The following is a 27798-nucleotide window of genomic DNA, read 5'->3' as shown; positions in this document are numbered from 1 at the left end:
AGAAATGATGAAGTAAAAGAGCTGAACAGAAGATTTCAAAGGCAGCTCGAGAAGACCAAGTAGAGTATTATAATGACATGTGCAAAGACGTGGAGACAGAAAACCAAAAGGGAAGAACACGGTCGGCATTTCTCAAGTTGAAAGAATTGAAGAAAAAATTCAAGCCTCGAATTGCAGTACTGAAGGATTCTACAGGGAAAATATTAAACGACACAGGGAGCATCAAAAGAAGATGGAACACACAGTTACTGTGCCAACAGGAACTGGTCAGTGTGCAACCATTTCAGGAGGCAGCATTGATCAGGAACCAGTGGTACTCAAGGAAGAGGTCCAAGCTGCACTGAAGGCACTGAAGAAAAACAAGGCTCCAGGAATAGACGGAATACCCACTGAGATGCTTCAACAAACAGATGCAGCACTGCAAGTGCTCACTCATCTACGCCAAGAAATTTGGAAGACACCTACCTGGCCAGCCGACTGGAGAGATCCATATTTATGCCTATTCCAAAGAAAGGTGATCCAACAGAATGCGGAAATTGTCAAATAATATCATTCACATCACATCAAGTTAAAATTTTGCTGAAGGTCATTCAAAAGCGGCTGCAGCAGTACATTGACAGAGAACTGCCAGAAATTCAAGCTGGATTCAGAAGAGGACGTGGAACCAGGGGTATCACTACTGATGTCAGATGGATCCTGGCTGAAAGAGAATTCCAGAAAGATGTTTACCTGTGTTTTTACTGACTATGCCAAGGCATTCGACTGTGTGGATCATAACAAATTATGGATAACATTGCGAAGAACAGGAATTCCAGAACACTTAATTGTGCTCATGTGGAACCTGTACATAGATCAAGAGGCAGTCATTCTAACAGAACAAGGGGATACTGTGTGGTTTAAAGTCAGGAAAGGTGTGTGTCAGGGTTGTATCCTTTCACCATACCTATTCAATCTGTATGCTGAGCAACTAATCTGAGAAACTGGACTACGTGAAGAAGAACGGGGCATCAGGATTGGAGGAAGGCTCATTAACAACCTGTGATATGCAGATGACACAACTCTGCTTGCTGAATGTGAAGAGAACTTGAAGCACTTACTGATGAAGATCAAAGACCACAGCCTTCAGTATGGATTACACCTCAACATAAAGAAAAAAAAAAAAATCCTCACAGTTGGTCCAGTAAGCAACATCATGATAAACAGAGAAAAGACTGAAGTTTTCAAGGATTTCAGTTTACTTGGATCCACAATCAACACCCACGGAAGCAGCAATCAAGAAATCAAATGACGCATTGCACTGGGCGAATCTGCTGCAAAAGACCACTTTCAAGTGTTGAAAAGCAAAGATGTCACCTTGAAGACTGAGGTGCCCCTGAGCCAAGCCATGGTGTTTTCAATCGCCTCATATGCATGCGAAAGTTGGACAATAAATAAGAAAGACCGAAGATGAATCGACACCTTTGAATTGTGGTGTCGGCAAAGAATATTGAATATACCGCGGACTGCCAAAAGAACAAACAAATCTGTCTCGGAAGAAGTACAACCAGAATGCTCCTTAGACTCAAGGATGGCGAGACTATGTCTCACACACTTTGGACATGTTATCAGGAGGGACCAGCTCCTGGAGAAAGACATCATGCTTGGTAAAGTAGAGGGTCAGCGAAGAAGAGGAAGACCCTCAACAAGACAGACTGACACAGTGGCTGCCACAACGGGGTCAAGCATAAAGATTGCGAGGACGGCGCAGGACCGGGCGGGGTTTCTTTCTGTCGTACACAGGGTCGCTGCGCGTCAGAACTGACTGGACGGCACCTAACAGCAAACAGATAACTCCCAGTAACGTTGATCTATCTCTCCCTGCCCGATATGACTATTCCTAGGTTAATGTCTGATCACATCTTTAATCAAATACAAATACACACAGACGCATACCTCGTCCAGCTGTCTTGAAGAAACCAGACTATCTTCATAAGCAGGAAACTGACAACCTGCTTTACAACTGCAAAAATGACTAATTTCTTCTTCGCACTGTGCCATTATTTTGCAATTTGCCTCCGAGCTTCCTAAATCCATCTGCAGGGTCTCGCCGGCGCTGCATTCCACACATGGACTGCGCTTTCCGGCTGGCAGGACCCCGGCCGCCTCCTCCTGGGAATCCAGGGACGTCTGGGCGCTCTTCTCCATTCCGGCCTTTTTCAGCCTGGGAAGGAACTTCCCAGACTCAAGCTCCAACTTCCCATAGAAAGGGCCTTCTTTCTCGGCATCTTCTTCGAGAGGCTTCAGGTCTGCCTGTGGGTCCTGGAAGGCGTCCACCTGAGAAGGGACGGGGACACTCGCTTCCTCTTTCTCAGACTCAGACTCCGACTCGCTCCCCCCACCCGGGGACAGCTCAGATGCAGAAATGGGGCGAAAGTGGGTCCGGGGAGAGATGCGGATGGCCCTATACTGAGTCCTATCGACGCCGCATGTCCTGGGGTGGAACACCTCGCCGTCCGAGTCACAGCAGAGGATGGACTTGGGCTTAAAACTGGGGCTGAAGGAGGCAATCCCTTCAGGTTCAAAGGAGCACTCGACGTGGAGGACCTGTGAGAGCGGACTGCTCAGGCCCAAGGAGGAGAACGGACACTCCAGCCCAGGGTCCTCAACTTGGAAGTTGCCACACGCGCCCAGCAAGTCTTCATGGAAGATGAAAGAAATCCCCTTATTCCACCCGCCCTCCCCGCTCTTGGGTGGGTCGCTCTGTTCAAAGGACACCAAGGGCCTCCACAGCTGCCTGTGGCCTGGAGCAAAGCTGTTTCCGGGCGTCATGAAGACATCGGTGCCTGCGATGGTCACAACATCGGAGGCGGCACACTGCAGCAGGCTGCCCCTGGAGGGGCCAGGCGGCACCACGGCCCACTCCCCCTCACTGCTGAAGGTCTTGAGCTCCCCATAGACGCCCCCTAGAATGAAGGCGCTCTCCTTCTCCTGGGCTGCGTCCCATGGCCTCGAGGGCGTCGTGTAGTCACCCCCATCCACCTCTGCCGACTCGCTGGGGGCGAACACGCGTTTCTCCAGGCCTCCCTTCTGCCCCTCCCACAGACGGTACTCCGACCTCTGCACAGCCTTGCTGGCTTCCTGGAGGGCGTCGGTTTTTGCCTCAGCGTCCAGACAGCAGCAGTAGTTATTCACGTCTGCAGAGAACAACTCGCCGTCCATCCTGTCTGTCTCCGCCGCGGCCACCGGGTTCCCGCCCGCCACGTGTGTCCAGATGCCCTTCATGACCCCTGAGTGGTAGCTGTCCCCACGTGGACTGCTCCCACCACACACCTGTGCAGTCTCAAAGTCTCTGCTTTCCGGTTTTCGTTCTAGCTGAATTCCACAGACAGATTCTAGTTTAGATTTCTTTTTGAAAACTAATGTAGGAATTTCTCCCAAAGTTCTACTGTTTTGCTGGCAAGCTTCATCTTGCAAAAAATCTAGAAGTTCTTCATCTATGTAATTTGACGAGACCCTAGGGACTACATAATTAATATCCTCTGCGTTAAACTGCGTGGACTCCTCAAACTGGACACTCAGCGTCTCGTTGTCTGAACGTGTCTCTTCCGAGTGGGACCAGGGACTACACGTTCTCGTCGAAAGATTGGAACAGTGTTCGTTTTCTTCAAAGGCACTATTTTTGGTCCATATTAGCAATCTAGATTGTGTTTTCCCAAGCACATTAGCACTAGAATCTGTATTTTCGTTTCCCATGTTGAGTGTTTCAAAAGAAAAGGGTAGAACAGAATCACTGCATTGCACTTCAAACACTGAAAAACAAGAGTTTACACCACATCCTTCATTAATGTCTGAGAAGAGCTCGTGATTGCCAGCCAGCAAGTGTGAGCTGAGCATCGTGCCGTCCAAGAGTGGAGAGAGCCGGATCGGAGAGTCTCCCCCGAAGCTCTCGGCGTCGGCGTCGCCGGAGCTGGACGAGCAGCAGTCCCAGAACTGAGCCAGGTTCCCAGCACCTCCCTGTAGGAGCAGGCCCTCGGCGCCCCCCGCGCTGGTGGGGTCTGTCCATATTGCACGCTCCCCTTGCAACTCCATTCCATCTAACACTATGCAACATTCTGCCTCAAAATCCATCCTCTCTTTGCCTTTCTGCCGAATCATATTCAAGATCCGACTTTCTCCTTGCATTGTTTCTGAGGCACCAGGATCCAACATGGATTGATCAATGTCCACTTCATAGAAGTGTGTGAATTCTGACAGATGAATGTCATCCAGATATTTGTCGTCCTCTGGCGGAGAACAGAACGAGGTCCCAGAGAGGTCAGCAGCCTCGCTGACCGCAGGCATCTCTACAAAGTGACCGTCAATGAAGGTGCCTGCCGCGAGGTACGTCTTGTGGGTGCGGCTGCCGACACACAGGCCGTGCATGGCCTCTGACAGCTCCTCGCCGGCTTCCGGCGTCAGCGTGCTCGGCTCTGGCCTGTGGCGGTACGTGGTCTCCAGCTTGCTCTTTCTGCTCGAGGGAACGAAGTATTCGGCGATGGGCTCCGTGTACCACAGTGGCTCCTCCTTGTACTCCCTGTCACTCCTGCTCTCCAGGCACAGGTCCTTTCCGTCAGTCCCGCCAGCGTCTCTCCTCCCCGACTCCTTGAGCGGCCTCTTTCCCCGTCTGCACAGCTGCTTGACAGAACCACTGCCACTGCTGCTGCTGCTGCTCCCCGTGCGGACGCCTCTCTCCGCCTTCTCGCCGCTCTTTGCTGGAAACCGGCTCTGCCCGCCACGCCCCTTCTTGTTCCGCGTCTCCCGTGCCCGGTGCCTCGCTTTGACGCACTTGGCGGGCACCCTCGGCTCTCCTTGGGTGCCGCTGGAGCTTGAGCCGGCTTCGCTGGAGCCCGAGGACCAGGAGCGAGGGCGGGCCTTCCCCTCTGGCCTGTGCCGGGCCTGCTTCTTGTAGGACATGGATGGTTCCTCTGCCATGCCATTGCTGAGTGCGCCCTCCTTCTTGCTCCGACCGCCACCTGGGACCATCTCGTGTGCGCTGGCGGGAGCTCCCCTGCCCCTGTCCCTGGCGGCCTCACTCTCACTGTGGCCATCCTTGGGAGAGGACGTGTCTGTGCCGGCAGGTGGGGCTGTGGATGATGAAGAGGGGCTGGAGTGAGAACAGACTTTGGACTTGTTCCACACGGTCATGATTTCCTGCAGGCAAACTGTTTTCTCAGAAAGTGGTGGGAATGCTTCGTAGTACCTGAAAAACAGAGTAAAGGTTCAAAGGTGAGCACTTAAATATGTCAGGTATTGCAAAACAACATCACCAATCAGAGAAACAGGTATCTCATTTTAACAGGATCAACATTTACAACACCCACAAATTATCAACTTTTAAATCACTTCTGATACGCCTTACATTAAAACGAGCCCCGTGTATCAGGTACTTTTATGATCAACACTGTGATAAGCACTACGGCCTTAGATTAAAAAGATTCAGAATATTCAGAAAATAAGTAAGATGACTATTTTGGGCTTCAAAGTTAACATTTTAATTAAGAAATTAAAAATCACAACTAAAATGTAGTAGGAAGAATTATGTCTTTTGAGTGAGAAACATCTGCATTTGAATCTCAGCTCAGAATCCTGGCTTGGTCACTTACAAGCTGTGTGACCTTAGGCAAGTTACTTAACCTCTCTGTGGCACAGACCTCATCTACAAATGGGGTGATAATAGTCTACCTCACAGAGCTGCTGTAAGGATAAAAGGGATTAAAATGTGAAATAGAGCAGCATCTTGAGTGACGGCCACTGTCGTCGCGATTTGCTCTTGAGAGGCTAGCACGGGGCCTGGTGTAAAGCAGGCCCTCGGACGTGGCAGGGGTGATTATACTCAGTGCTTAAAAAAGAGGACGCCGGCGAGACCCAGAACAGAGTGGGCTGCAGTGAGCCCTGTGGAAGCCCCAGAAACACAGCCACTCAGCAATGCCGACTGTGGGGCCGCGAGCGAGCAGGTGGGCACACTGTGCTCGTGGAAAGCAGTCTGTTTGGACCTGCCAGACCTCAGCAGGTGGCGCAGGAACCAGGAGGGCTGGCTTAGGGGGCTGGCAGCCAGGAGAGCAGTGTCTGATGTGTTGGACAACCACTGGCCGCTCAAGGCTTCAGAGTTGGACAGACTGCAACGGGTGACCTAGAGTCAGGCTGGGGCGCTACCAGGGAGACGCTGTTCTGCCGGAGACAGTCAAGGTCATCAAGCAATGGCCAAGGGCCTCGTGACCAAGGACCAGCCTTGGCTCTGCTCCTCAGTCTACACAGAGCTGTACAGCACAGACTAGCCTGGGTGCCTCCCTGCAGCTTTAAACGTTCCAGTACTCACGTTAAAAGAGTAAGAAGAACATTAAAAAAGAGTGAGAAATTAATTCCATTAATACATTCAATCCAGTATATCCAAAGTATTATTTTCAACATTTCATTTCAACATGTAATCAATATTTAAAAATGATCAGTGCGGTGTCTTACGTCTTTTAGGCTAAGGCCTTGGAATCGGTGAGTACGTGACACTCCTTACAGCAGGCCTCCATCTGGCCAGGCTGCAGCTCGGCAGCCCAGCAGCACCCGGCCGCCGTGCCAGGCAGCGCAATTCTGAGCAACCACTGAACACTATCTGCTTAGTTCTCAGGGTTTCGGAAGATTCCCATAAAGTGTACAGTAAGGGACTCTCCTCATAATACAGCTAACCTGAATACAAACTGTCCACTGAGAAGGAGCCCTGGTGGCGCAGCGGCTAAAGTGGTTGGCCGCAAACCAAAAGGTCGGCAATAAAGATGTGGCAGCTTCCATAAAGATTACAGCCTAGGAAACCTCACAGGGCAGTTCTACTCTGTCCTATGAGATCACTGTGAGTCGGAATCAACTCAGTGGCAGTGGGTTTGGCTTGGTTTTTACTCATGAAGAACAAACTACAGATGCTTTTAGGAGGCAGGTTTGGCAAGGGCAGGGGTTTGCCCGTGTTCCCTTGGTTCTCAGCAGGCAGAACTCACTTTCCTTGTCTGTACAACAAGAATCATCAGACTTTGTTGCAGCTGTCTCCAAGGACTGCTTGAATTTCAAAGGTGACAGTACAGGGACGGACTTAGTAAACAATAAGCTTGCCTGTTTCACGAGCACTTACTGCACACGTCCTGTAGGGACAGGACCATTTGACTCAGTGTCAAGCACACAAGTGCTCAACGTGTTTCCTGATTACAAGATATGGAAACAAGCAGATGACAAACGAGCGCTGTACCCCACGCAGCAGTCGCGAGTCCCGCCCTCACCAGCACACACTCTGCCACTGAGCACCATCATACATACATTTCCACTTGATCCTTTGCTGAAGGGGACAGTTCTGCCTCTGGAGAGGGAGACCCCTCCAACTTTTTGTGAATCTTCTCTTCTGTTATGAAACAAAAATTCAGAAAGATTTGTCTTATATCTAGTTAATAATGCCTGTGTTTTTCAAAGCTTCTCAAGTAATGTTAATCAGAAGTTAAACAAGCTTTTGTGGTTTAAAAAGTGAACTCTATACCAGTTTGTCTTTTTAATAAAAATCCGTTTCTTCGTTCGGTGTGTCAGAGGGCCTCTCTGGCTCAGCTGCGTGAGCATCAGCCCATCTCCTGACCGACATAGAGCTCTAAAGCACTTAGCTGAGAGGCCAAAGCCCCCCGAGCACTTCCCAGGTCCACAAGGAGAGAACATCAGACATCTGTTTACATCCAAAAACATCTTCCCACAGAACTGTACAGTTATGGACTTTACATAGAGCCACCCTGACAAACACTAAGCTGTAAAGAAAACCCCTCATTACAGTTAGCTCTCCACTACTCGACATCGCGGTGAGCACAGGCTCCTTTAAGTTACAACAGGAGCAAAGGGCTCTGCTCTCAGGGTAGCTCACCACACGGCCTTAGACTAAAAACAAGCAAGCACACACGTGTACACGCGCACGCACACATACATACGTGCACACTCACGTACTCCCAGGTAAGCATACACACGCAGACACACGTGCCTACATGTGCACACTCACGTACTCACAGGTAAGCATACATACACGCGCGTACATACGTGCACACTCGCGTACTCACAGGTAAGCATACACACGCAGACACGCAGGCACGCACACTCAGCACAAACGTAAGCATATGCATGCCCTCACGTGCACGTACATAAGCACACGCAGACACGCATGCGCACACATGTACTCACATGTATGCACACACGCGTACACACATAAGATACAGACATGCACACACGTACTCACGCACACACCCATCAACACACACGCAGACCCGCGTGCACACGCACAGTAGCCCCTAAGAGGACAGCTCATAGCCTGGTGGGCAGCAAAATGGCCATGAAGCGGGCGAGGGGACCTGAGGGAACCTGGATCCTGATACCACAGCTGCAGGTCTGTTTAGGGCTGGCAGAAGAGCCAGGGAAGGAAACGTGAGGGTCCATGAGTGAGAACGGCTTCGTGGGCTCATCAAGTTTGCCTTTCCAAACACTTCTAGAGCCAAGACGGAAGTTTCTTCCAAACTGGAAAGAGTTTGTGTCAGCACCTTTGGAGGCGTGGGTGGGGAGAGGAGAGACGACCTCACATCTGCAGACAGTGAGAGGCCTCCCACCCACAGGAGCAGGAGTGGAAGAGGTCACCCTCGGGGAACAGGGACCGCTACCACTGACAGCTAAGGACCAGGCCTGAACACAAAGACGGGGTCCTTGCCAACTTCCTCTTTTGTCAGTTCTAAGATGTGCTCAGCAGGGACTCCTTGGTGGAGGTCCCGCGCATGCCCAGCCCAGCCCCGTGGTTGGGTCCCGCGCTTGCCCAGCCCGGCCCCATGGTGGGGTCCCATGCCTGCCCGGCCCCATGAGCTCTCACCTTGCTCACTCTGCAGGTCCCTCAGCCTGGAGCACAGCTCCTCCACTAGGGTCTCGATGCCCGAGCTCTGCAAGAGAACAAAACACAAATCAATACACCGCCAGGTATACAGATGCCAAGTCTCTGAATGACTGTGTTTTAATACAAAGCTTTTACACGTCCTCCAATTCCCAAAGAAATATATGATCAATATTTAAGTGAACTTAAGAGTTTTAAAAGGTCAGTCACCATCGAGAGCATCATCGAACACCGAGGTGAGCTAAGCCCTCTCCCAGGCTCAATACAGAGACATTCACAAAACCTCAGGCTGGTCCTCCAGGAGCTCAGCCGAAAGAAAACAGGGTGGCGCTTTTCTTTATTAAGGCAAATGCTCAGGACTGCGGAAGAGCCGCAGGGCACGCAGCAGTCAGGACTGAGGTCGCTGTGGGCACGTCGTTCTCTGGGGCCAGAAGTGCGATCCAGAGCTCTACAGAGAGTGGGACCCATGTGATGGAGCGTGCCTGGGACAGTCTGCAGCCAGAGCCCACGAAAGAGTCAGCCTCTAAGGAGAATCCATGCTGGGCCTTTCAAAAGTTATCTAACTTTTAAATTCTCATTTTCTCAAGACGAAAGAGCTCTTTTACAATGGACAAAAGAGCAAACGCACGGCTTAGCAGCTTGGGTTTACTCAGTGGCCAGAAGTGCCATGTGAGCGGGCGCCGAGCCGTCCCGGCGGCCACAGCCCAGAGCAGCCCAGAGGACAGGGAGCTCAGCTGGCCCTGCCCTCGCCGGGCCTCGCGGGGCTAAAAATAGAACCCAGCCATTCACTCACTCAGCGGGAATGACTCAGCACAAAGCCGCAGACATCTCCACAAGGGACCCGCGGCCACACAGTGTGAGCAGCACACGGGGACGACTGTGCGAACCGTCAGCTGTGAACACCAGCGCTGACTTTCCATCCCAACACCTCAGACGTTCACAGGAAGATGGCCCGCGGGAGCAAGGGGACAAGCCCGACGAGGCGGCCCTCCCTAGGGACACGCCTACAGACCGTGGCAGAATCAGTCATGAACAGCGCTCCGATCACAGTCCCACAAGCAAGCGGCTGCTTACCACAACGTGCAGGGGGCAACCAGGACAGCAGCTGCGCGCCATTCCCTCCGAGCAGGAAAGCCACACCGGGGTCAGCTGACTGCTCTGTGGGCGCAGGAGGCCGCCCGGCCTGCGTCCGTACACCAAGTGCCGGTCTCAGAGAGAACGCCAGCCTCTGGGGACCACTCATCTGGCTTCTCCAGGCTGAAGTGGCTGCCACTAGGCACACCACCCAAGTGACCACAAGCACCTGACGACTGGCCGGGGACGTCTACGCTGTCTTGGAAAGGACCTCCACACGGCCATGAAATGCAGTTGTCTGGACGGCGATGTGGCTAGAAGTGTGTGCGTGTGCTTGTGTCTAGATGTGTGTGCATACGCGTGTGTACATGTATGTGTACACACACAAACAGCAGGAGGAATAATGAGCTTACTCTATGCAAAAGTCAACCCTCCCCCCCAGGTTTTTGTTTTCTTTGCTTGAACACTGCACCCTACCTCTATTTAAGAAACCATGAGAACACCAGCTGTCACCACAGCGGAGCTGGGATGCACGCAGGGTGTCGGCAGTGGCCATGGCCCCCATTGTCCCCTGGCAGGGACTCTAAGGTAAAGCCAAGGTTGCATCCACTGCCCAGAACAACCAGACGTACCTGCTAGATGCCATCAATAAGTACAATAATCACTGATGTGCACAGAGCTGAAGTGTTGATGAGCAACCGCGTTCGCTCTCTCGACTATGATGTGAACTCTTAGCCACTAATGATGAGGTTTTGATAGCACATCACGTCTGTAAGGGCATTCGAGAGCCTTGAAGGACGTACTGAATCAGACTCAGTGTTTGGTGACAACTCAGGCGACACAAGAACACGACCCCTGACCCCTGCACAGCTGGCGCACTACCCTCCTCGCCGCGGGACCAGTGCACCGACAGCCTCTGAGGCTCAAGTGACAGCACCCAGAGCCGAGTATGGCAAACTTCACGGGGCAACCGGCAGTCTCAACGGAGGGGCAAGCCGCCTGTGAACATGTAACCTCTCCTGGGTCTTGCGCCCACCCACGCCCGCAGCGGCCTCCGCGTGCACGCAGGCCACATGGAGAGGCCCTGCCCTCACGGAGCCTCGTTCCATCAGCACTTCCTTCTTGGAGATGGGCCCGGGTCTGGACTCCTGCCCTGCCACCTGCCTACGGGCAACAAAGGGGACATAGGTCACTGTCCCTGGGCCCCAGACGCCGTCCTGTAATTAAGCATCTTGAAGGTAAGCCTGGACAACATGGCATGAGGTCCCCGAGTGCTGTCCACCCAGAACGACATCACATGAGGCCCACCCACCAGTCCCGTCAATGTCAGCGCCCGAGCCTGTCCCCCTGGATTTACCTAAAATGCCGTTCATGCTGCTGTGACCCGAGTCTGAGGTGGGGGTAGTCAGGAAGATGGTCCTGCCAGGTCCACCACTGCGTCCTTGCCGCTGCCAGCCCTGCCTCACTACAGTGGAGCTGGAGTCTGGTCAGACACAGCCACCAACAAGGGCCTCTTGCTCCAGGGTCCTCGCAGCCCAACCTCCACGTCTCCTGGGCTCCTCCCTCCCCCCGGCTCACGCCTGCTCAACCACCACCCTCTCGCTCGCTCTTCGCCCGAAAAACAAGTCTTCCATGGAGAACCTGTGTGGGTCGGACAGGCCCTCAACGCCGGCCCTGCGGTCACTAGCCTACATGATACCCAGCAGTACTGAGTGGACTGTTCCACCCACGGGCACCAGGGTGTCTCACGGAAGGGTCAGAGAAATCTGGGTTTGAGTTTCGTGCAGATTAGCCACATGACCCCATTTACCATCCAAGTCTCAATCTCCACCGCCGTGAAGTGGGGACGACACCAGCCACACACCTCCTGTCAGCCAGTTATAACACTCCCAGGGCTGGCGCCTCATTTCTTTTCCTTCCCATCTACCATTTCTTTGTCTTTTTGTTCTGCCTTCTGTGGGAGTTCCTCAGCTGTATCTTCCAACTGCTCTACTGAGCCTGGCGCTGCAATGGTTAAGCACTCGGCTGCGAACCAAAAGGTCCGCGGTTTAAACTGACCAGCCGCTCCATGGGAGAAAGACGTGGCAGTCTGCTCCTGTAAAGATTACAGCCTTGGAAACCCTATGGGGCAGTTCTATTCTGTCCTATAGGGTCGCTATGAGTGGGAATCGATTCGATGGCAATGGTTTTTTTGGGTATTGTCATGTTTATAATTTTCAAGAGATACTCTTGTTCCTTCTTTAAAACAACCTTTTCTTTGACAAGAAACCTTCCAATCTACCTCTGGCCTGTAAACCCACGTGTCCGCGTTCTGGCCGCCAGGTGGGATGAAGAGAGGATGGCTCACTGATCCATCTGCCGACCTTCTTTAACCCCCCACTTTTATTATGGCATCTCATGCTCTCTCTCAGGGAGGGGCAGGTACCCCTGTGAACCACGCCTCCTGGCACTGCCCCAGACCAGGCCCCCAGTGCCGCTCCTCTTGGCTAGTGGGGTACCAGCACTTTGACAGAAGACGAGCCCGAGAAGTGCCTGCAGGTGGCCCTGCCCCCTGTGGGCGCCAGCTCTGGAGTCCCTGCTGCCATGGGAAGAAGCCCACACCAGCCGTGTGGAGAGGACAGAGCCGCCGCCTCCCAGCAGTCCCTGCGGCGGGCCAGACAAGCAGGCAGAGCGACCCTGGGGGGCCCGGCTCCCGCTGCCACTGGCTGCACCTGCATGAGACCCCGCACGCGACCAGCACCAGAAGCTCCCGAGCCCACACTAACCCACAGAACCCTAAGCAAACGAGATGCCGGTGCTAAACACCACCTCCCCGTTCTCGGGAACTCTGCTAAGCGGCAACAACCCAGCACTGACTTCCATGCTCACCTCCTGCTTCCTGCTTCCTGCCCTGCCTGAGCTCCTCTGGACTCTCTAGGCCACAGACTGGAGTCAGCAGATCAGCAAGGAAGCCCCAGTAGACAGGGATGAGATGATGACTGGTTTTCACATACTGGACAGGATGCGGTCACTTCCACTCCTGAATGACTAGGCGTTGTTACACTGTGAGCTAAACTGACGTTAAGCCAACAGACGACAGAGCACAGGTGAGAGACCGGAGAGCAGAGGGCAGGGCTCGCAGACACCTGCCCGCCCCCCTCCCAGGCTGGGTGCCCAACACACTGACATCTGCACCCAGGCACCCATTGCACGGGGCTGCGTTCCCACCCTTGGACACAGGCCTGAGCTACCAGGAGGCACAGGGACCAGCGCTAGCCGTCTCTGACAGCCACAGCTTCTTAATGGGTCTCTCTGACTCTGTCCAGCCTCAACACAGCAGCCAGTGTGATCCTACTAACATCTAAGTCAGATCACACGGCTCCTCTGCTCAAAATCTCCCCGAGAAAAAGCCCGAGTTCTATCCACAAGTTTCCGTAAACGCCTCGGCTCCATCCACACACAGGGAGACACGGTCCGAGCGTCCTGGGCAGGGCGGTGAGGACAGCCCAGAGGTGGGTGGGCCCTCAGCTTCTCGGTCACCACAGGCGTCTTAGGAGCCTGGCCTGGAGGGCAGCGTCGTCTCTCACAATGTGTATAAAGCACCTGGACTGTCGGCCGGCAAGTTCTCAGTGCTCAACATGTTTCCTAGCATTGTTCTGCTCTTATTATCAAGGAGTTAAGTTCAGAAACCAGTGTTCAAAGAAACGATCAATACCTATGGCCAATATGAACCTTGAACGCAAACCGTCATGAATACTGTCCACTGTTTTATACGTCTGACCCCGTAAGACTGCAGACAGTGCACACGCAGACACCAAAGGTGGGCTTGGGTGGATACAAGAAGACGAGCAAATGAAACAGCAAGACCCCTGCACCCAGGGTCCAAACCCTGGCCAGGTTCTCTCTCAATGAAACAGCAAGACCCCTGCACCCAGGGTCCAAACCCTGGCCAGCTTCTCTCTCAATGAAACAGTGAGACCCCTGCACCCAGGGCCCAAACCCCGGCCAGGTTCTCTCTCAACGCAACAGTGAGACCCCTGCACCCAGGGCCCAAACCCTGGCCAGGTTCTCCCTCAATGAAACAGTTAAGACCCCTGCACCTGGGGCCCAAACCCTCGGCTTGCTCTTTCTCTCTCAATGAAACAGTGAGACCCCTGGCACCTGGGGCCCAAACCCTCGGACTGCTTTCTCTCACTCCCTCAATGAGCCGGACCGTGTCAATGACCAGGGCAAGCCCTGCTTCCTTTCAAAACTAATTGCACTGAAACAGTCATCACTGTCCTCTGCTCCACTCATACCAAGCATGGCCTCAGTAAGCCTCCAATCTTCTAACCACCTCCCAAAGCAATAGATGAAATCCTAGCTTTGCTTCAGTTTTAAGTGGCTCAATAAAAATAAAACTGGATTATAATTAATTATCAAAAACAAAACAAACAATATAAAAAAAAAAACACACCTAACTTTGAGGATAGAGAAAACAGGACTGAGTAAGCTTGAGGATTCCAAACAGCAGTGGCTGGAGCTGTCCAGAATTCTGTCTTCCATTTCTTACAGGGGGAGGGGAGGGAGGTCTGAGGCTAGCGAACCTGACAGGTATACGCCCGTGTCCACTGACAGCAAAATGAGACAGCGTAGAATCTTAGCACTTAATGAAAAACAGGCATATGGGCAGGGTCTGAGCCCAGGCTTTTCATTAGCCTGGCTGCCTGAGTCACAGTATTCTTTGCTCCTCAGCAGGGCCCTTGCTAACTGTAACCAAAGCAAATGCACAGTATGTCACAGAAAACGGGGATCCAGAACCGCCGCCTGTGTGTCCCAGAGAGCTGCACACTGTCTGTGGGGCTATTGTTTGAAGAAATATTACTTAGACACGAAAAAGAACAAAGAAAATGTAACAGCAAGAACAGACTACATAATGTTAAATGGAAAAAAATACATATGAAAATCTGCATGTACTCTGATTACAACAATGGTACACAGAAGAATGTTCTATAAAACTTTGTATAGATGTTACGTTACGGTGGTAAGATGATGAGTAACTTATTTTTCTAAGTTTCCTGGGCCAAGCTGCCACACTTGTAAATTTCAGAAGCTGCCCTCCTCCCTTCTCATCTCAGGCCCAGACGTGAAATGTAAACTTACCTCATCGGATGCAGATCGAAGACACTGGACAGCAGCCTGCTTTTTCATCTCTTCGAGAGTCAGGTCTGAACACTTCTTCTTACTCTTTCCCCATTTCTTGTAAGCGCCTTTCTCCCAGCCTAGGAAGATGTCGTTCTCCTACAACAAGGTTGGACAAGGCTGAGTGACCACGGCAAACGACCAGCTTCAAGTGCAGCTGTGTCCACGTGCTAACACACACCCTGCCCTGGCGGGCACACACACTCACAGACATCACAGAACACTCACGGCACTTCGGAGCGACCCAGGTCTGTCTGGTGTAGTGAGTATTTAGACTCTTATTAATGTAAGCATTACCATTTAAATTTCAGTATAACTTGTACTTCATACACACAATCCAGGGTCCCCTCTGCCCTCTCCCACTCTTCAGTAAAGAGCATCCCTGCTACTATCAATTTCACGTTTGACAATTAGTCCCTCTCTTCTGTATCCTGTAGTCTGAAAGACAAGAGACAGAATATACATACAAGTAGTTCATGTTAACACTTTATTTTCTCCGATTACATATGCCCATTATAAAAACCTGAAGAACATCTGAAAAGCAGGAATAAAGGAGGGAAGAGTCAGCCATGACCCACGGCCCGGTGGACATGAGCAGTATGATGGCGTCGCTCAGTCTCTTCTGCAGACTTTAAAAAGCACAGTTGAATTCATTCTATTTACTCCCCTTTGTATGCGCTGTCACTGACTACACTGGACACATCGTCTCCACACTACTAACAATGGCTTAGCTACAGAACATTCCAGGAGGTAGGTCTACTCAGCTAACTCCCTAGACTGGGACCTCAGGGACTGTTTTTAATTGCTTTGATGCTTTGTTCTGCCTTTTAAGCCCTTTCCTTTCATGTATTATGACTTAAACCAATGGACAGACAGCAAGAATCAAAGAAAGAACTAGAAAAAACTATAAGACAACCAACTCTAAGAGTGCTTGGCCTATAGCAGGCCCTTAGGAAGTTGGTAATGAATGACTGAAGGAAGGAGTGAATGAATGAGTGAAGGAGTGAATGAGATGGGATAAACGAAAAGCATCATCATCATAATAACACATTTAAAAGGTCTTTTAAAATCAATCACATGTTGTCAACTATCGAAGCTGATTTTTACTTTGATCCAACATATTAAAAAGTGGGAGAAAAGCTAAGAGTAAGAGAAAGAGCCCTCCTGCCACACAGTCATCCTAATCAGCACATCCTAAGCTTATTTTCTTGGGTCTTTTTTCAGATCTCATGAGCCTGGAAGATGTATTTTCAGCTGAGTGGTGTTACTTCCATTTTCCAAGGGAAAACGTGCTTGGCTGAACAAGGGCCATCAGTATACTTGCACAAATAATTTTTCTACCTTCCTTGTTTTAAACACGATGAAAAATAGAGGAAATTATACCATTTTTCTCTGCCTTCAAGATGCTTACAGCCTCACTGCTATGATTTTACCGTCTGGTCCTAGAAAGAACAAGCGCTATCTGCAGAAGATGTCATTGTTAAGAAATATCAGGCTTCATGGATACTCCAGCTAAATGCATTAGATAAATGGAAGTACACTCCCATTTGAATTGTAAGAGTTCTTTATCTACTTTGGATAATATCTTTTAGTATATGATTTGCAAATATTTTCTCCCTTTCTGTTTGTTGCCATTTCACTTTCTGATTGTCCTTTGAAGCATAAGTTTTTAATTCTGATGAAGTCCAGTTTACTTATTTCTTCTTTGATTGCTTGTGTTTTTGGTGTCGTATGTAAGAAAAAACCAAACCCACTGCTGTCGAGTTGATTCCGACTCACAGCAACCCTACAGGACAGAGTAAAAACGCCCACTAGGGTCTCGAAGGCTGTAATCTTCACAGCTTCTCCATCGTCAAAAGGGACGATGGAGAAGCTCAGTGTCATCGGTCGGAACAAAGCCAGGGGCCGACGACGGAGCAGACCATCAATTGCTCATGTGCAACTTCAAACTGAAGCTGGAGAAAATTGGAACAAGTCCACAAGAGCCAAAGTACGACCCTCAGTTTGAATTTAGAAACCATCTCAAGAATACACTTAAAGTGTTGAACACTAACGACCAAAGATCAAATGAGTTGCAGAATGACATCAAGGACTTGATATATCAAGAGAGCAAGAGATCACTAAAAAGACAGGAAAGAAAGAAAAGACCAAAATGGACGTCAGAAGAGACCCTGAAACTTGCTCCTGAACATAGAGTAGCTAAATCAAAAGGGAGAAACAATGAAGTAAAAGATCTGAACAGAAGATTTCAAAGGGTGGCTCGAGAAGACAAAATCAAGTATTATAATGACGTGCAAAGACCTGGAGTTAGAAAACCGAAAGGGAAGAACATACTTGGCATTTCTCAAGATGAAAGAACTGAAGAGAAAATTCAAGCCTCGAATTGCAGTACTGAAGGATTCCACGGGGAAAATATTAAACGATGCAGAAAGCATCAAAAGAAGATGGAAGGACTACACAGAGTCACTATACCAAAAACAATTGGTTGAAGTTCAAATATTTCAGGAGGTAGCATATGATCAGGAACGAATGGTCCTGAAGGAAGAAGCCCAAGCTACACTGAAGACACTAGCAAAAACAAGGCTGCAGGAACTGACAGAATACCAATTGAGATGTTTCAACAAACGGATGCAGCAACGGAAGTGCCCACTCGTCTATGCCAAGAAATTTGGAAGACAGCTACCTGGCCAATCAACTGCAAGAGATCCATATTTATGCCTATTCCAAAGAAAGGTAATCCAACCGAATGCAGAAATTATCGAACAACATCATTAATATCACATGCAAGTAAAATTTTTCTGAAGATTATTCAAAAGCAGCTGCAGCAGTACATCGGCAGGGGACTACCAGAAATTCAAGCCAGATTTAGAAGGGGATGTGGAACAAGGGATATCACTGCTGATGTCAGATGGATCCTGGCTGAATGCTGAGAATACCAGAAAGATGTTTATCTGTGTTTCATTGACTATGCAAAGGCATTCGACTGTGTGGATCATAGCAAATTATAGATAACACCGTGAAGAATGGGAATTCCAGAACACTTAATTGTGCTCATGAGGAACCTGTACATAGATCAAGAGGCAGTTGTTCGAACAGAACAAGGGGATACTGCTTGGTTTAAAGTCAGGAAAGGTGTGTGTTAGGGAAGGAAGATGAAGAAGAATTGATACCTTTGAATTTATGGTGTTGGTGAAGAATACTGAATATACCACGGACTGCCAAAAGAACGAACAAATCTGTCTTGGAAAAAGTACAAGCAGAATGCTCCTTAGAAGCAAGGATAGTGAGACTACGTCTCACATACTTTGGACATGTTACCAGGAGGGACCAGTCCCTGGAGAAGGACATCACGCTTGGTAAAGTAGAGGGTCAGCAAAACAGAGGAAGACCCTCAATGCGATGGACACAGTGGCTGCAACAACAAGCTCAAGCATAGCAACGATTGTGAGGACAGCACATTACCGGGCAGTATTTTGTTCTGTTGTACATGAGGTCACTATGAGTCAGAACGAACTCGATGGCACCTAACAACAACAATCTTTACGGAAGCAAAGTGCCACATCTTTCTCCCACAGAGCTGCTGGTGGATTTCAACTGCCATGGTTGTTCCACAGGGGCTACTCAAAGAGGCTTCAAACCCTGCACTGCCTCCTCAAATAAACAAGTACCCCAGAGTGGTTTCAGTAACATCTGTCACCTCATCAAGAGCAGAGACAAACCCCTCAAACCATCTGCCTGGTGTTTTAAGTGACAACTGACGCTGCTTCCAGGGTCTTCAACTCTGAGAGCTGTTCTCACCAAAAGGCTAACAGTCTCGAGGACACTTGACGCATTGCTTCAGCTGCTGCACTCACACCGATTTCATCAACTCACCAGCTTGTCTGGCTAGCACACGAGCCACTCAGGAACTTACTTTGGATGCAGCCTCATTTTCAAGTCTGTCTGTTGCTTTCCTGGGCATTGGAAATGCTGTTATGAGTGTTTGGTCTGGTAATGTTGACCATATTCACCTAATTTACAACAAAGTAATCCACACTCTACTGTGCCTTACACGTGAGAGCTGAAGCCTACTTTTCTCTTCTTGTTTTATATGATGGGTTTGCACCGGTAATACAATAAAATGTTCCAGTGCCCTGCACATGTGGCACTGGAAACGCTGTCAAGTCACACGGCCTCACTGTGAAGCAATGATATGCAGCACACGGACTTCATGGCCACTACACAACTCTGCCGAGGTCACGTGAGAGCAACCAGAGACACTACATGTGCAAAGGAGCGGGGCTGTGCACCAATAAAACTTTATCTACAGACACTGACATTTAAATTTCATATAGTTTATATGTGCCACAAAACATTCTTCTTCAATTTTTTTCATGCATTGATAATCGTCAAAGCCGCTCTTAGCTTGCGGGCCGTACACAACAGGTGCTGGCCCAGACCTGGCCTGCAGGCTGCAGTGGGGGAGCCCCAGGCTGAGGTGGAGAGGAAGAAAGATGACGGCAGTAAGTCTGGGAAAGGGGACAGAGAAGAGGGGGTAGAGTGAAGAACTACTGATGAGCTGACATTCAGACTGCACAGTGTTATCAGAGTGAATTATGCCCTTCTCCCCCACGACTGCCTCCCAGAGACACTCTACCTCTAGCGAACACAGCCATCTCAGATAAACCCTTCCTTCTCAATGGAAACAAGACCCGAAGGTAAGAGAAAGGAAAGCAGTCTTCTCTTATTCTTTTAGATGTTCCCTTCCCTCTTGCAAAAAACATTTGAGTACCCTCAACGAGCAAGATGCTACACATCCAATACGACTGGTGTCCTCACAAGAGAAGAGACACAGAGGCACAGACACGGGAAAGACGCCACATGAAGACGAAGCAGAGACTGGAGTCATGCTGCCACAAGCCAAAGGATGCCCGGGGCCACCAGAGCTGACGAGACAAGGAAGTGTCCTCCCTAGAGCTTCCAGAGGGAGCACGGCCCTGCCGACACCTTGCTTTCTGACTTCTGGCCTTCTTAACTGCGAGTGAAGAAGCTCCTGTTGTCTGAAGCCCCCAGTTTGTGGTACTCTGATAGAGCAGCCCTAGGACTCAGACAGCTGTACGCTCCCCTCCCACCCCCACCGCCGCCGCCCCCACCGCCGCCGCCCCCACCGCCGCCGCCCCCACCGCTGCCACCTAGGGCGGAAGGTGGAAACCATGAAGGATCGGCACTTGGAAAACATGGTCTCGGTGATAGAAACGATGCCAGAGATCGCATGGTAGAATTTTACAAGGCCAACAACTTCTTCATTGCAAGTATCTTTTTTCAACAATACAAACGGCGACTACGCACACAGACCACACCAGATAGAAGACACGGGAATCAAACTGACTACGTCTATGGAAAGAGATGATGGAGAAGCTCAATATCATCAGTCAGAACAAGGCTGGGGCAGACTACAAAACAGACCGTCAAACGCGCATATGTAATTTCAACTTGAAGCTGAAGAAAATTAAAACAAGTCCACGAGAGCCAAAATGCAACCTTGAGTATATTCCACCTGAATTTAGGGACCATCTTATAACAATAGATTTGACTCACTGAACACTAATGACCAAAGACCAGATGAGTCGGGGGACGACATCAAGGACGTCAGACATGAAGAAAGCAAGAGGTCATTAAAAAGACGGGAAAGAAAGACCAAACGGATGTCAGAAGACACTCTGAAACTTGCTAGTGAACGTCGAGTAGCTAAAGTACCTAACAAAGAACAGCAGCAGCACGTGCATACTTTGTGGTAAATATATTTACTGGCACCGATTCAGCATTCTAGGCTGACACTGCTAACATTACAGCTCTAAGAAACGATGAGTCTTATTAACATTCCCTACGAGGACGTTTATAACTAAAGTACTATGTATTTGACGTATGAGAAGTATCTTCCTCATACCAGGAAATAAAAACTCTTCCACACTTGTGGATTCAACATTTTACTTGCCCCTCCCCCCAAAAGATGTGTATTTTACAATTACTGTAAAGATGATGTTAAATAGTGGAGCCTTGGTAATAAAATTACACGGAATACCACCACCTGGAACCCTGGTGGTGCAGCAATTAAGAGCTCGGCTGCTAACCGAAAGTTTGACAGTTCTTATCCACCAACTGCTCCTTGGAAACCCTATGAGGCCATTCTACTCTGTCCTCTAGGGTCTCTATGGGTTGGAATTGACTCGATGGCAACGGGTTTGGTTTGGTTTTCTGGACTGACCACCACAACAACACATTTTCTCATTTTTAGGTTTAAGCCAATCCCCTCAAAACCGCACTTTACCTAGTTCCCACCAGCCACGGACAGTAAGCGACGTGGAAGCAAGGAAATGCAGTAGCACCAGCTGGAGGTGATGAGGAATGTCGGCAATGAGAAAACAGGCTTGGTAACTGACAGGCGGGACGCTAGGCATCTCTGAGATCCTCCGTATGTGTTCACAGGACTCTGAGGCTTTCTTGTGGTTTGGGGGAACAAAGCCAGCTTCTTCTGTCAATGAAACTTTGCTTTCAGTGGTAACAACAACGGTTTAAGACAACAACAACGACAACAAAACATGCCCACAGAATACGCCCTCTTCCCACCAAAGGGTCCATTCAAAGGAAGGATCTGACGTGGAATGTGCACGTGGAGGAGCCCGGAGCCGGCTGGCCGCGCGTGAGACCCTGCTGGCAGGTCAGACACTGCGTCTCACCACCAGCATCTCCTCTTGAAAAGAGCCTAGATGTGACTAGCTCCTCACTTGAAACTCAGCACCTAAGTCAGATAAAATGTGTTCTGGCTGACCGACAAGGCGGTGGCTGACAAGGTGGTCTGCAGAGACTTAGGACAAAGTTATCTGTTTGACTGAATCTGAGTCGGCTGATTTGTAATGCACACTTTAATCAATAAGCAATTTAACATCATTCTTGCCTAACCCAAAACCACTGCCACTGAGTGGATTCCGACTCAGCAACCCTACAGGACAGAGGAGAACCGCCCCACAGTGTTTCCAAGGCTGTACATCTTTGCGTAACCAGACTGCCACACCTTTCTCCCACGGAGCAGCTGGTGGGTTTGAACTACTGACCTTTTGGTTAACAGCTGAGCACTTAACCACTGCACCACCAGGGCACCTATCATTCTTGCAGGTAAGACAAAACAGACATAATGAAAATGCCTGGTCTCAGCTATGTGCCCACAACACTTGAGAGCAACAGACAGAGGTACGTCAATGTCCACCACAGCACTGTCCACAACAGCCAAAAGTGTCCATCAACAGAAGAACGAATACACCAAGTGTGGTCCATCCACACAACAGATGACTCCGCCATAAAGAGAAACGAAGTCCTGATACGCGCCACCACATGGGTGAACCCTGAAAACATCACGCTGAGTGAAAGGAGCCAGACGCAAAAGGACAAATGTCGTGTCACCCCACTCGTGTGACATATGCAGACCAGGCAGCGTCGCGTTCTGTCACACACAGGGTTGCTATGCGTCGGCACCGGCTCCACGGCATCTAAGGACAACAGGCTAGGCGAACACAGAGACAGAAAGTAGTTTAGTGGTATCGGGGTAGATGGGAGGGAAAAACGGGGAGTTACTGCTTAAGGAGCTGTGAGTTCCTGTAAGCGGTGATGGGAAAACGTGAAAATGACCAGTGACGACGGCTGTGCAAGGTGAAGACGACATCACTGTGGGCTGTGCGCAGAAAATGGCGGAACTCTAAATGCTTTGTTACATCCTTCACCACAGTAATAATTAAACAAACTCATCATGATGGGTGATCTTCCTAAATAGCAGAAATCAACATTCTAGAAGAGTACTACTCAAAGGTCTGTGCTGAAACGTAACCAGCACACTGCTTCCTTCACCGAGAAAGTCTGTGTCGTGTGCCGTCGAGTCGACCCCGACCCGGCGACCCCGCAGGACAGAGCAGAACTGCCCCCACGGTACTGCCAACGCTGTCATCTTTACGGAAGCAGGCTGCCACATCCTTCTCCTGTGGAGCTGCTGGTGGGTTCCAACCACCTTTCAGTTAGCAGCCAAGTGCAGAACGACTGCGCCACCAGGGCTCCTCTGAGAAAGTCTAACAGGAAGCAAAGAGCGGCATTCAACAGTGTGCTAGCCACACAGCTGATCCTCACGCTGGTGCCATTTCCGTACTCGTCACTACTGACTGAAGAAAAGCTGTGGACCTGGGCAGGCTACAGGCCACACGTCCCTGTCCCACAGCACTGAGGTGCCCTTTCAAGAAGGCGGCACACACGGACACCATCATCAGTCCTCCCAAGACGCGACAGCACGCACCTGTTCCTGCAGGTCGTAGTCATAGCTGTCCTGGAGCAGCAGACTGAGGACGTACCGAGTGTAAATCACAGCATCGATGCCACACTTCTCGAGCTCCTGTCCCAGCCAGGTCTGCACGGGACCCAAGGCGTGAAGCAGAGACATTTCAGAGACAGACCCAGGGCCGGGGTGAGAGCTGGAAGCGCTTCCAGGTGGCAGACCAGCCACGACGACGGTGAGGACGGGGCGCATGGGCTTAGGTTGCTGTCAGCCGCGCGGCGTGAAGCATCTTCTGCAGCGGATGTTCTGTTCAAGTCTGGAGGGGGTCTTCACTCCAGGGGGAAGGAGAGCTGCCTGGCATTCCAGCAGGAGCCTGTGTTTTTGCTGGCAGTCGGCATCTAGAGCAGGATGTCCCTCTTCAGGCAGGACCAGTGGGTCAGCATCCCGAGAGCAGCACGCAGATGGGTGTGATTTCCTCCTTTAACTTCACATCGAGGCCAAATGGCGTCTCCGGCAGAACCTACAAGAATGAGAGAAAAAAAGGTGTGTGTATGTACAGACACAAATTACCTATGTAAAATATGAAATAAAATCCAAATGAACTGTTCCTCTTTTTAAAAATGTCTTAGTCATCTTAGAACATTGATTTTCCCTGTGATCAAATTTAAAACTAAGTGGTGGCATTTTAAAAGCTTAACAATGCCGAAAAGAAAGGAAAAATCAGAAACTGAAGTTCTCCTCCCTGTGTTCAATTATACCACTATCTATTTTGCCATCTCAGAGAACGAATGGACTAGCAAAATGTTGTCTATCTGTAATGCGAAAGAATTTACCTGGTGACAGCTCACTAGTCCATGTTTAAGTATAACATCAATAAGCAGTTGAAAAGTAATTTCATTGTAATATTGGTAAAAACTTAATCCTTGACGTTTTCTACAGGTACTCAATTATTTCCAATGGCTAAAAACTTTAGGGCTGGTCATCACTTATTTCATGGAAGTTAAGGTGAAATATGCATTTGTTTTACAGCTATACCAGGCTATACCGTGACATCTGCTGTAAGTTTTCTTCTTACACACCTAGGTAAACTTGCTGATTAACAAAAACCAAACCCATTGCTGTCCACTCAATTCTGACTCATAGTGACCTACAGGACAGAGCAGAACTGCCCCATGGGGCTTCCAAGGAGCAGCTGGTGGATTCAAACTGCCGACCTTCTGGTCAGCGGCCAAGCTCTTAACCACTGCGCCACCAGGGCTCTGACGTGATGATTACACCTTTCTAATTTAACAGCTTCCCCCCTAAACTATCATTCCCTCAGTGTCAAACTCACCTAATGATGCCTTTAACAAATCCTAATATTCTTTATGGTAGCGTTTCGATTAACGTATACCACCAGGAAACGAAACACAGCGAGAAGTCAGTCTCACGGCTCAACTTCTGCATGAATGCTAGCAGACGATAAGAGCTACCAAAAGCGACTTTCAAAGTATAAATAATTCTCGTTCGTAAAAGCATCAAGTCAGAAAGACAAAATCTCCTCCCCAAAGATTCAAGACTCACTTTCTTACACTTCATCTATAACTACACAGTTAATTTTATGAACATTAAAAATAGAAAAAAAATCTTTACATAAGACTAAGTCACTAGACTAACGTGGCACTACAGGCCACTTGCTGGAAAAGAACATCATGGTTGGTAAAGTACAAGGTCAGCGAAAACCAGGGAAGCCCTCAGTGCGACAGACTGACCCAGACAAAACAACGGTCTCAAACACACCAGCTCCTGGGAAGACGGTGCAGGCTGGCCACGTCTCACTGTGCGTACGTGAGGTCGCCGTGAGTCAGAGCCACCTCAACGCCAGCTACAATATACACTCGGCTGTTTTCCAAACTCCTCTCTACCATCCTATAGATTCTGAATTAGGGAAATTAGATAAATGAAAGCAAAGATTTTCTGTAACTCTCAGCAATTTTCCAGGTGACCATTTAATCTGTCTGGGTGTTAGGGTACAGATCACCAACAAGCAGGACACTTGATTCCAAGGCGTCATTTGAAGCAGATCAACCGATCACATTGGTGAAATGGTAGACTGTGATAAGATAAAGATGTATGCTATAAATGCTAGTTACAGAGTTATGAATAATAAGACAGCAAGGAGCTAAAATGGAATTTTTTAAAAAATCCAAAATAAAGGAAAAAGAGAACTAAGAACAGATGTAACAAAGAAAACAAACACCAAAACGTTAAAGATTTAATCCTAAATCTAAATAAATGTAAATGGTCTAAACACCCCAATTGAAAGAGATAACCAAACTGGGCTTTAAAACAGCAAGACCCAATCACATACTGCCTACAAAAGTTCACTTTAAAAATAAGACACAAGGAGGGACCTCATACCATCAAGAAAGCAGTGCCAGGAGCAGAGCGCGTCCTTTGGACCGGGGTCCCCGCGCAGAGAAGCTGCTAGCCCAGGGGAACACCGCAGAGAAGAAGGCCGACAGAGAGAAGAAGCCTTCCCCTGGAGCTGACGCCCTGAATTTGGACTTTTAGCCTACTTTACTGTGAGGAAATAAACTTCTCTCCGTTAAAACCTAAAAAAAAAAAGACAAAAAAGTTCAATGTGAAAGGGTGAGAGAAGACACGCCGTGAACACTGGCGCAAAGGAAGCTGCAGGGGCTGTATCAGTATCCGACAAAGCAGACTTCAGAGCAAGAGGTCACGTCACAGTGATAAAGGGGTCAATTGATCAAGAGACTAAATGTTACATACCTCACAACAGTGTCAAAATACATGCAGCAAAAACTGACAGAACCGCAAGGAAAAACAGACAAATCCACAATTATACTAGAAGAGTTCACTGTCTATCTCAAAAACTGAAAGAATGAGTAGATTGAAAAAAAAAAAAAACAGTAAGGATACAGAAGAATCAAACATTATCAACCAATTTGACCTAGTTGACTTTGATAGAACACTCCACCCAAAAGCTGCAGAATATGCATTCTTTTCAAGTGCACATGAACCATTTATCAAGACAATATTCTAGGCCATAAAGAAGTCTCAACAAACTTAAAAGGATTCAAGTCATACAAGGTATGTTCTCGGATCATATAGAATTAAATTACAAATTAATAACCGAACGATGTCTGAAAAAAATCCCCAAATATTTGGATTCTAAAAGAACATATTTCTAGATAATCAACAGGGCAGAGAAAAAAAAATCAAAGAGGAAATTAGAAATTATTTCAAATTGATTGAAAATGAAAAATAAAATCAAAATTTATAAGATGCAGTTAAAACAGTGTTGTTGTTGTTAGGTGCCACTGAGTCGGCAGTCAAGAAGAAAAGATAGCCTGAAGAGTCCTATATGTATAAAAGAAACTGAATTTGTAGTTTAAATTTTCACACAAAGAAATCTCCAGGCCCGGATGGCTTTAAAGGTGAATTCTACCAAATATTTAAGAGAAAAATAATATCAATTCTATACAAGCTCTTCCAGAAAACTGAAGTACAGAGAATACTTCCTAAATCACTTTAAGAGGCCAGCCTGATACCAAAACCAGACAAAGTTATTACAAGGAAACTATAGACCAATATCCTTCATAAACATTGGTGTGAAATCTCTAAACAAAATTTTAGGACATTAAATCCAACAATATACATCAGAAGTATACAATGCAAGGATATCAGAAGAATGTCCTTGTAAGTGGCCATCTAAGATACATCTACTGGTCCCACCCCATCTGCAGCAAGGGAGAATGAAGAGAACCAAAGACACAAGGGAAAGATTCGTCCAAGGGATTAATGGACCACAACTACTACAGCCTCCACCAGACTGAGTCCAGCACAACTAGATGATACCTGGCTGCCACCATCGACTACTCTGACAAGGATCACAATAGTGGGTCCCGGACAGAGCTATAGAAAAATGTAGAACAAAATTCAAACTCATAAAAAAAGATCAGACTTACTGCTGTGACAGAGACTGGAGAAACCCCAAGACTATGGCCCCTAGACACACTTTAACTCGATACTAAAGTCACTTCTGAGGTTCACCCTTCAGCCGAAGATTAGATAAGCCTATAAAAAAACAGTAACACACAGAGATCAACCGTGTATACAAGACTAAATGGGCACACCAGCCCAGAGGCAAGTACAAGAAGGCAAGAGGGGACAGAAAAGCTGGATGAATGGAAATGGGGAACCCAAAGTCAGAAGGGGAACAGGTGACAACCAATGTCACAAAACAGTATGTATATTAATTGTTTTAATGAGAAACCAATTTACCCTGTAAACTTTCACCTGAAGCACAATCAAAAAACAATAATAATAAAAAAAGAACGTCTGCAGTGCAATTTATTACTTTTGTGTGGCC

The 27798-nt window shown here is 48.7% G+C and overlaps 1 protein-coding gene across 6 annotated transcripts in view; it reads right to left on the bottom strand.

Annotated features, from left to right (window-relative positions):
- KIAA0232 (KIAA0232 ortholog) overlaps nucleotides 1-26300 on the bottom strand; it is a 37700-nt gene extending 11400 nt beyond the window's left edge. For 3 of the 6 annotated variants that reach the window (XR_002825188.1, XM_023737967.1, XM_023737968.1), the window contains exons 1-6: nucleotides 25824-26300; nucleotides 23445-23943; nucleotides 15092-15229; nucleotides 8879-8945; nucleotides 7312-7393; nucleotides 1933-5218 (exon numbers count right to left, since the gene is read on the bottom strand). Coding sequence is in view for 5 of the 6 variants with exons in the window: in XM_023737967.1 (XP_023593735.1) it covers nucleotides 1933-5218; nucleotides 7312-7393; nucleotides 8879-8945; nucleotides 15092-15229; nucleotides 23445-23675 (3804 nt within the window). In the remaining variant the exon portion in view is untranslated. Of the gene's footprint in view, nucleotides 1-1932; nucleotides 5219-7311; nucleotides 7394-8878; nucleotides 8946-15091; nucleotides 15230-15427; nucleotides 17046-23444; nucleotides 25208-25823 lie in introns of those variants that run through there. The other 3 variants (XM_004383497.2, XM_023737969.1, XM_023737970.1) reach the window with 3 other exon arrangements.
- Between the last annotated feature and the right edge of the window lie 1498 nt (nucleotides 26301-27798).

This window comes from Trichechus manatus, unplaced genomic scaffold (genome assembly GCF_000243295.1).
Source record: "Trichechus manatus latirostris isolate Lorelei unplaced genomic scaffold, TriManLat1.0 scaffold00111, whole genome shotgun sequence".
Classification (NCBI taxonomy): Eukaryota; Metazoa; Chordata; class Mammalia; order Sirenia; family Trichechidae; genus Trichechus; species Trichechus manatus.
This window is presented reverse-complemented; position numbering and strand designations above follow the sequence as displayed.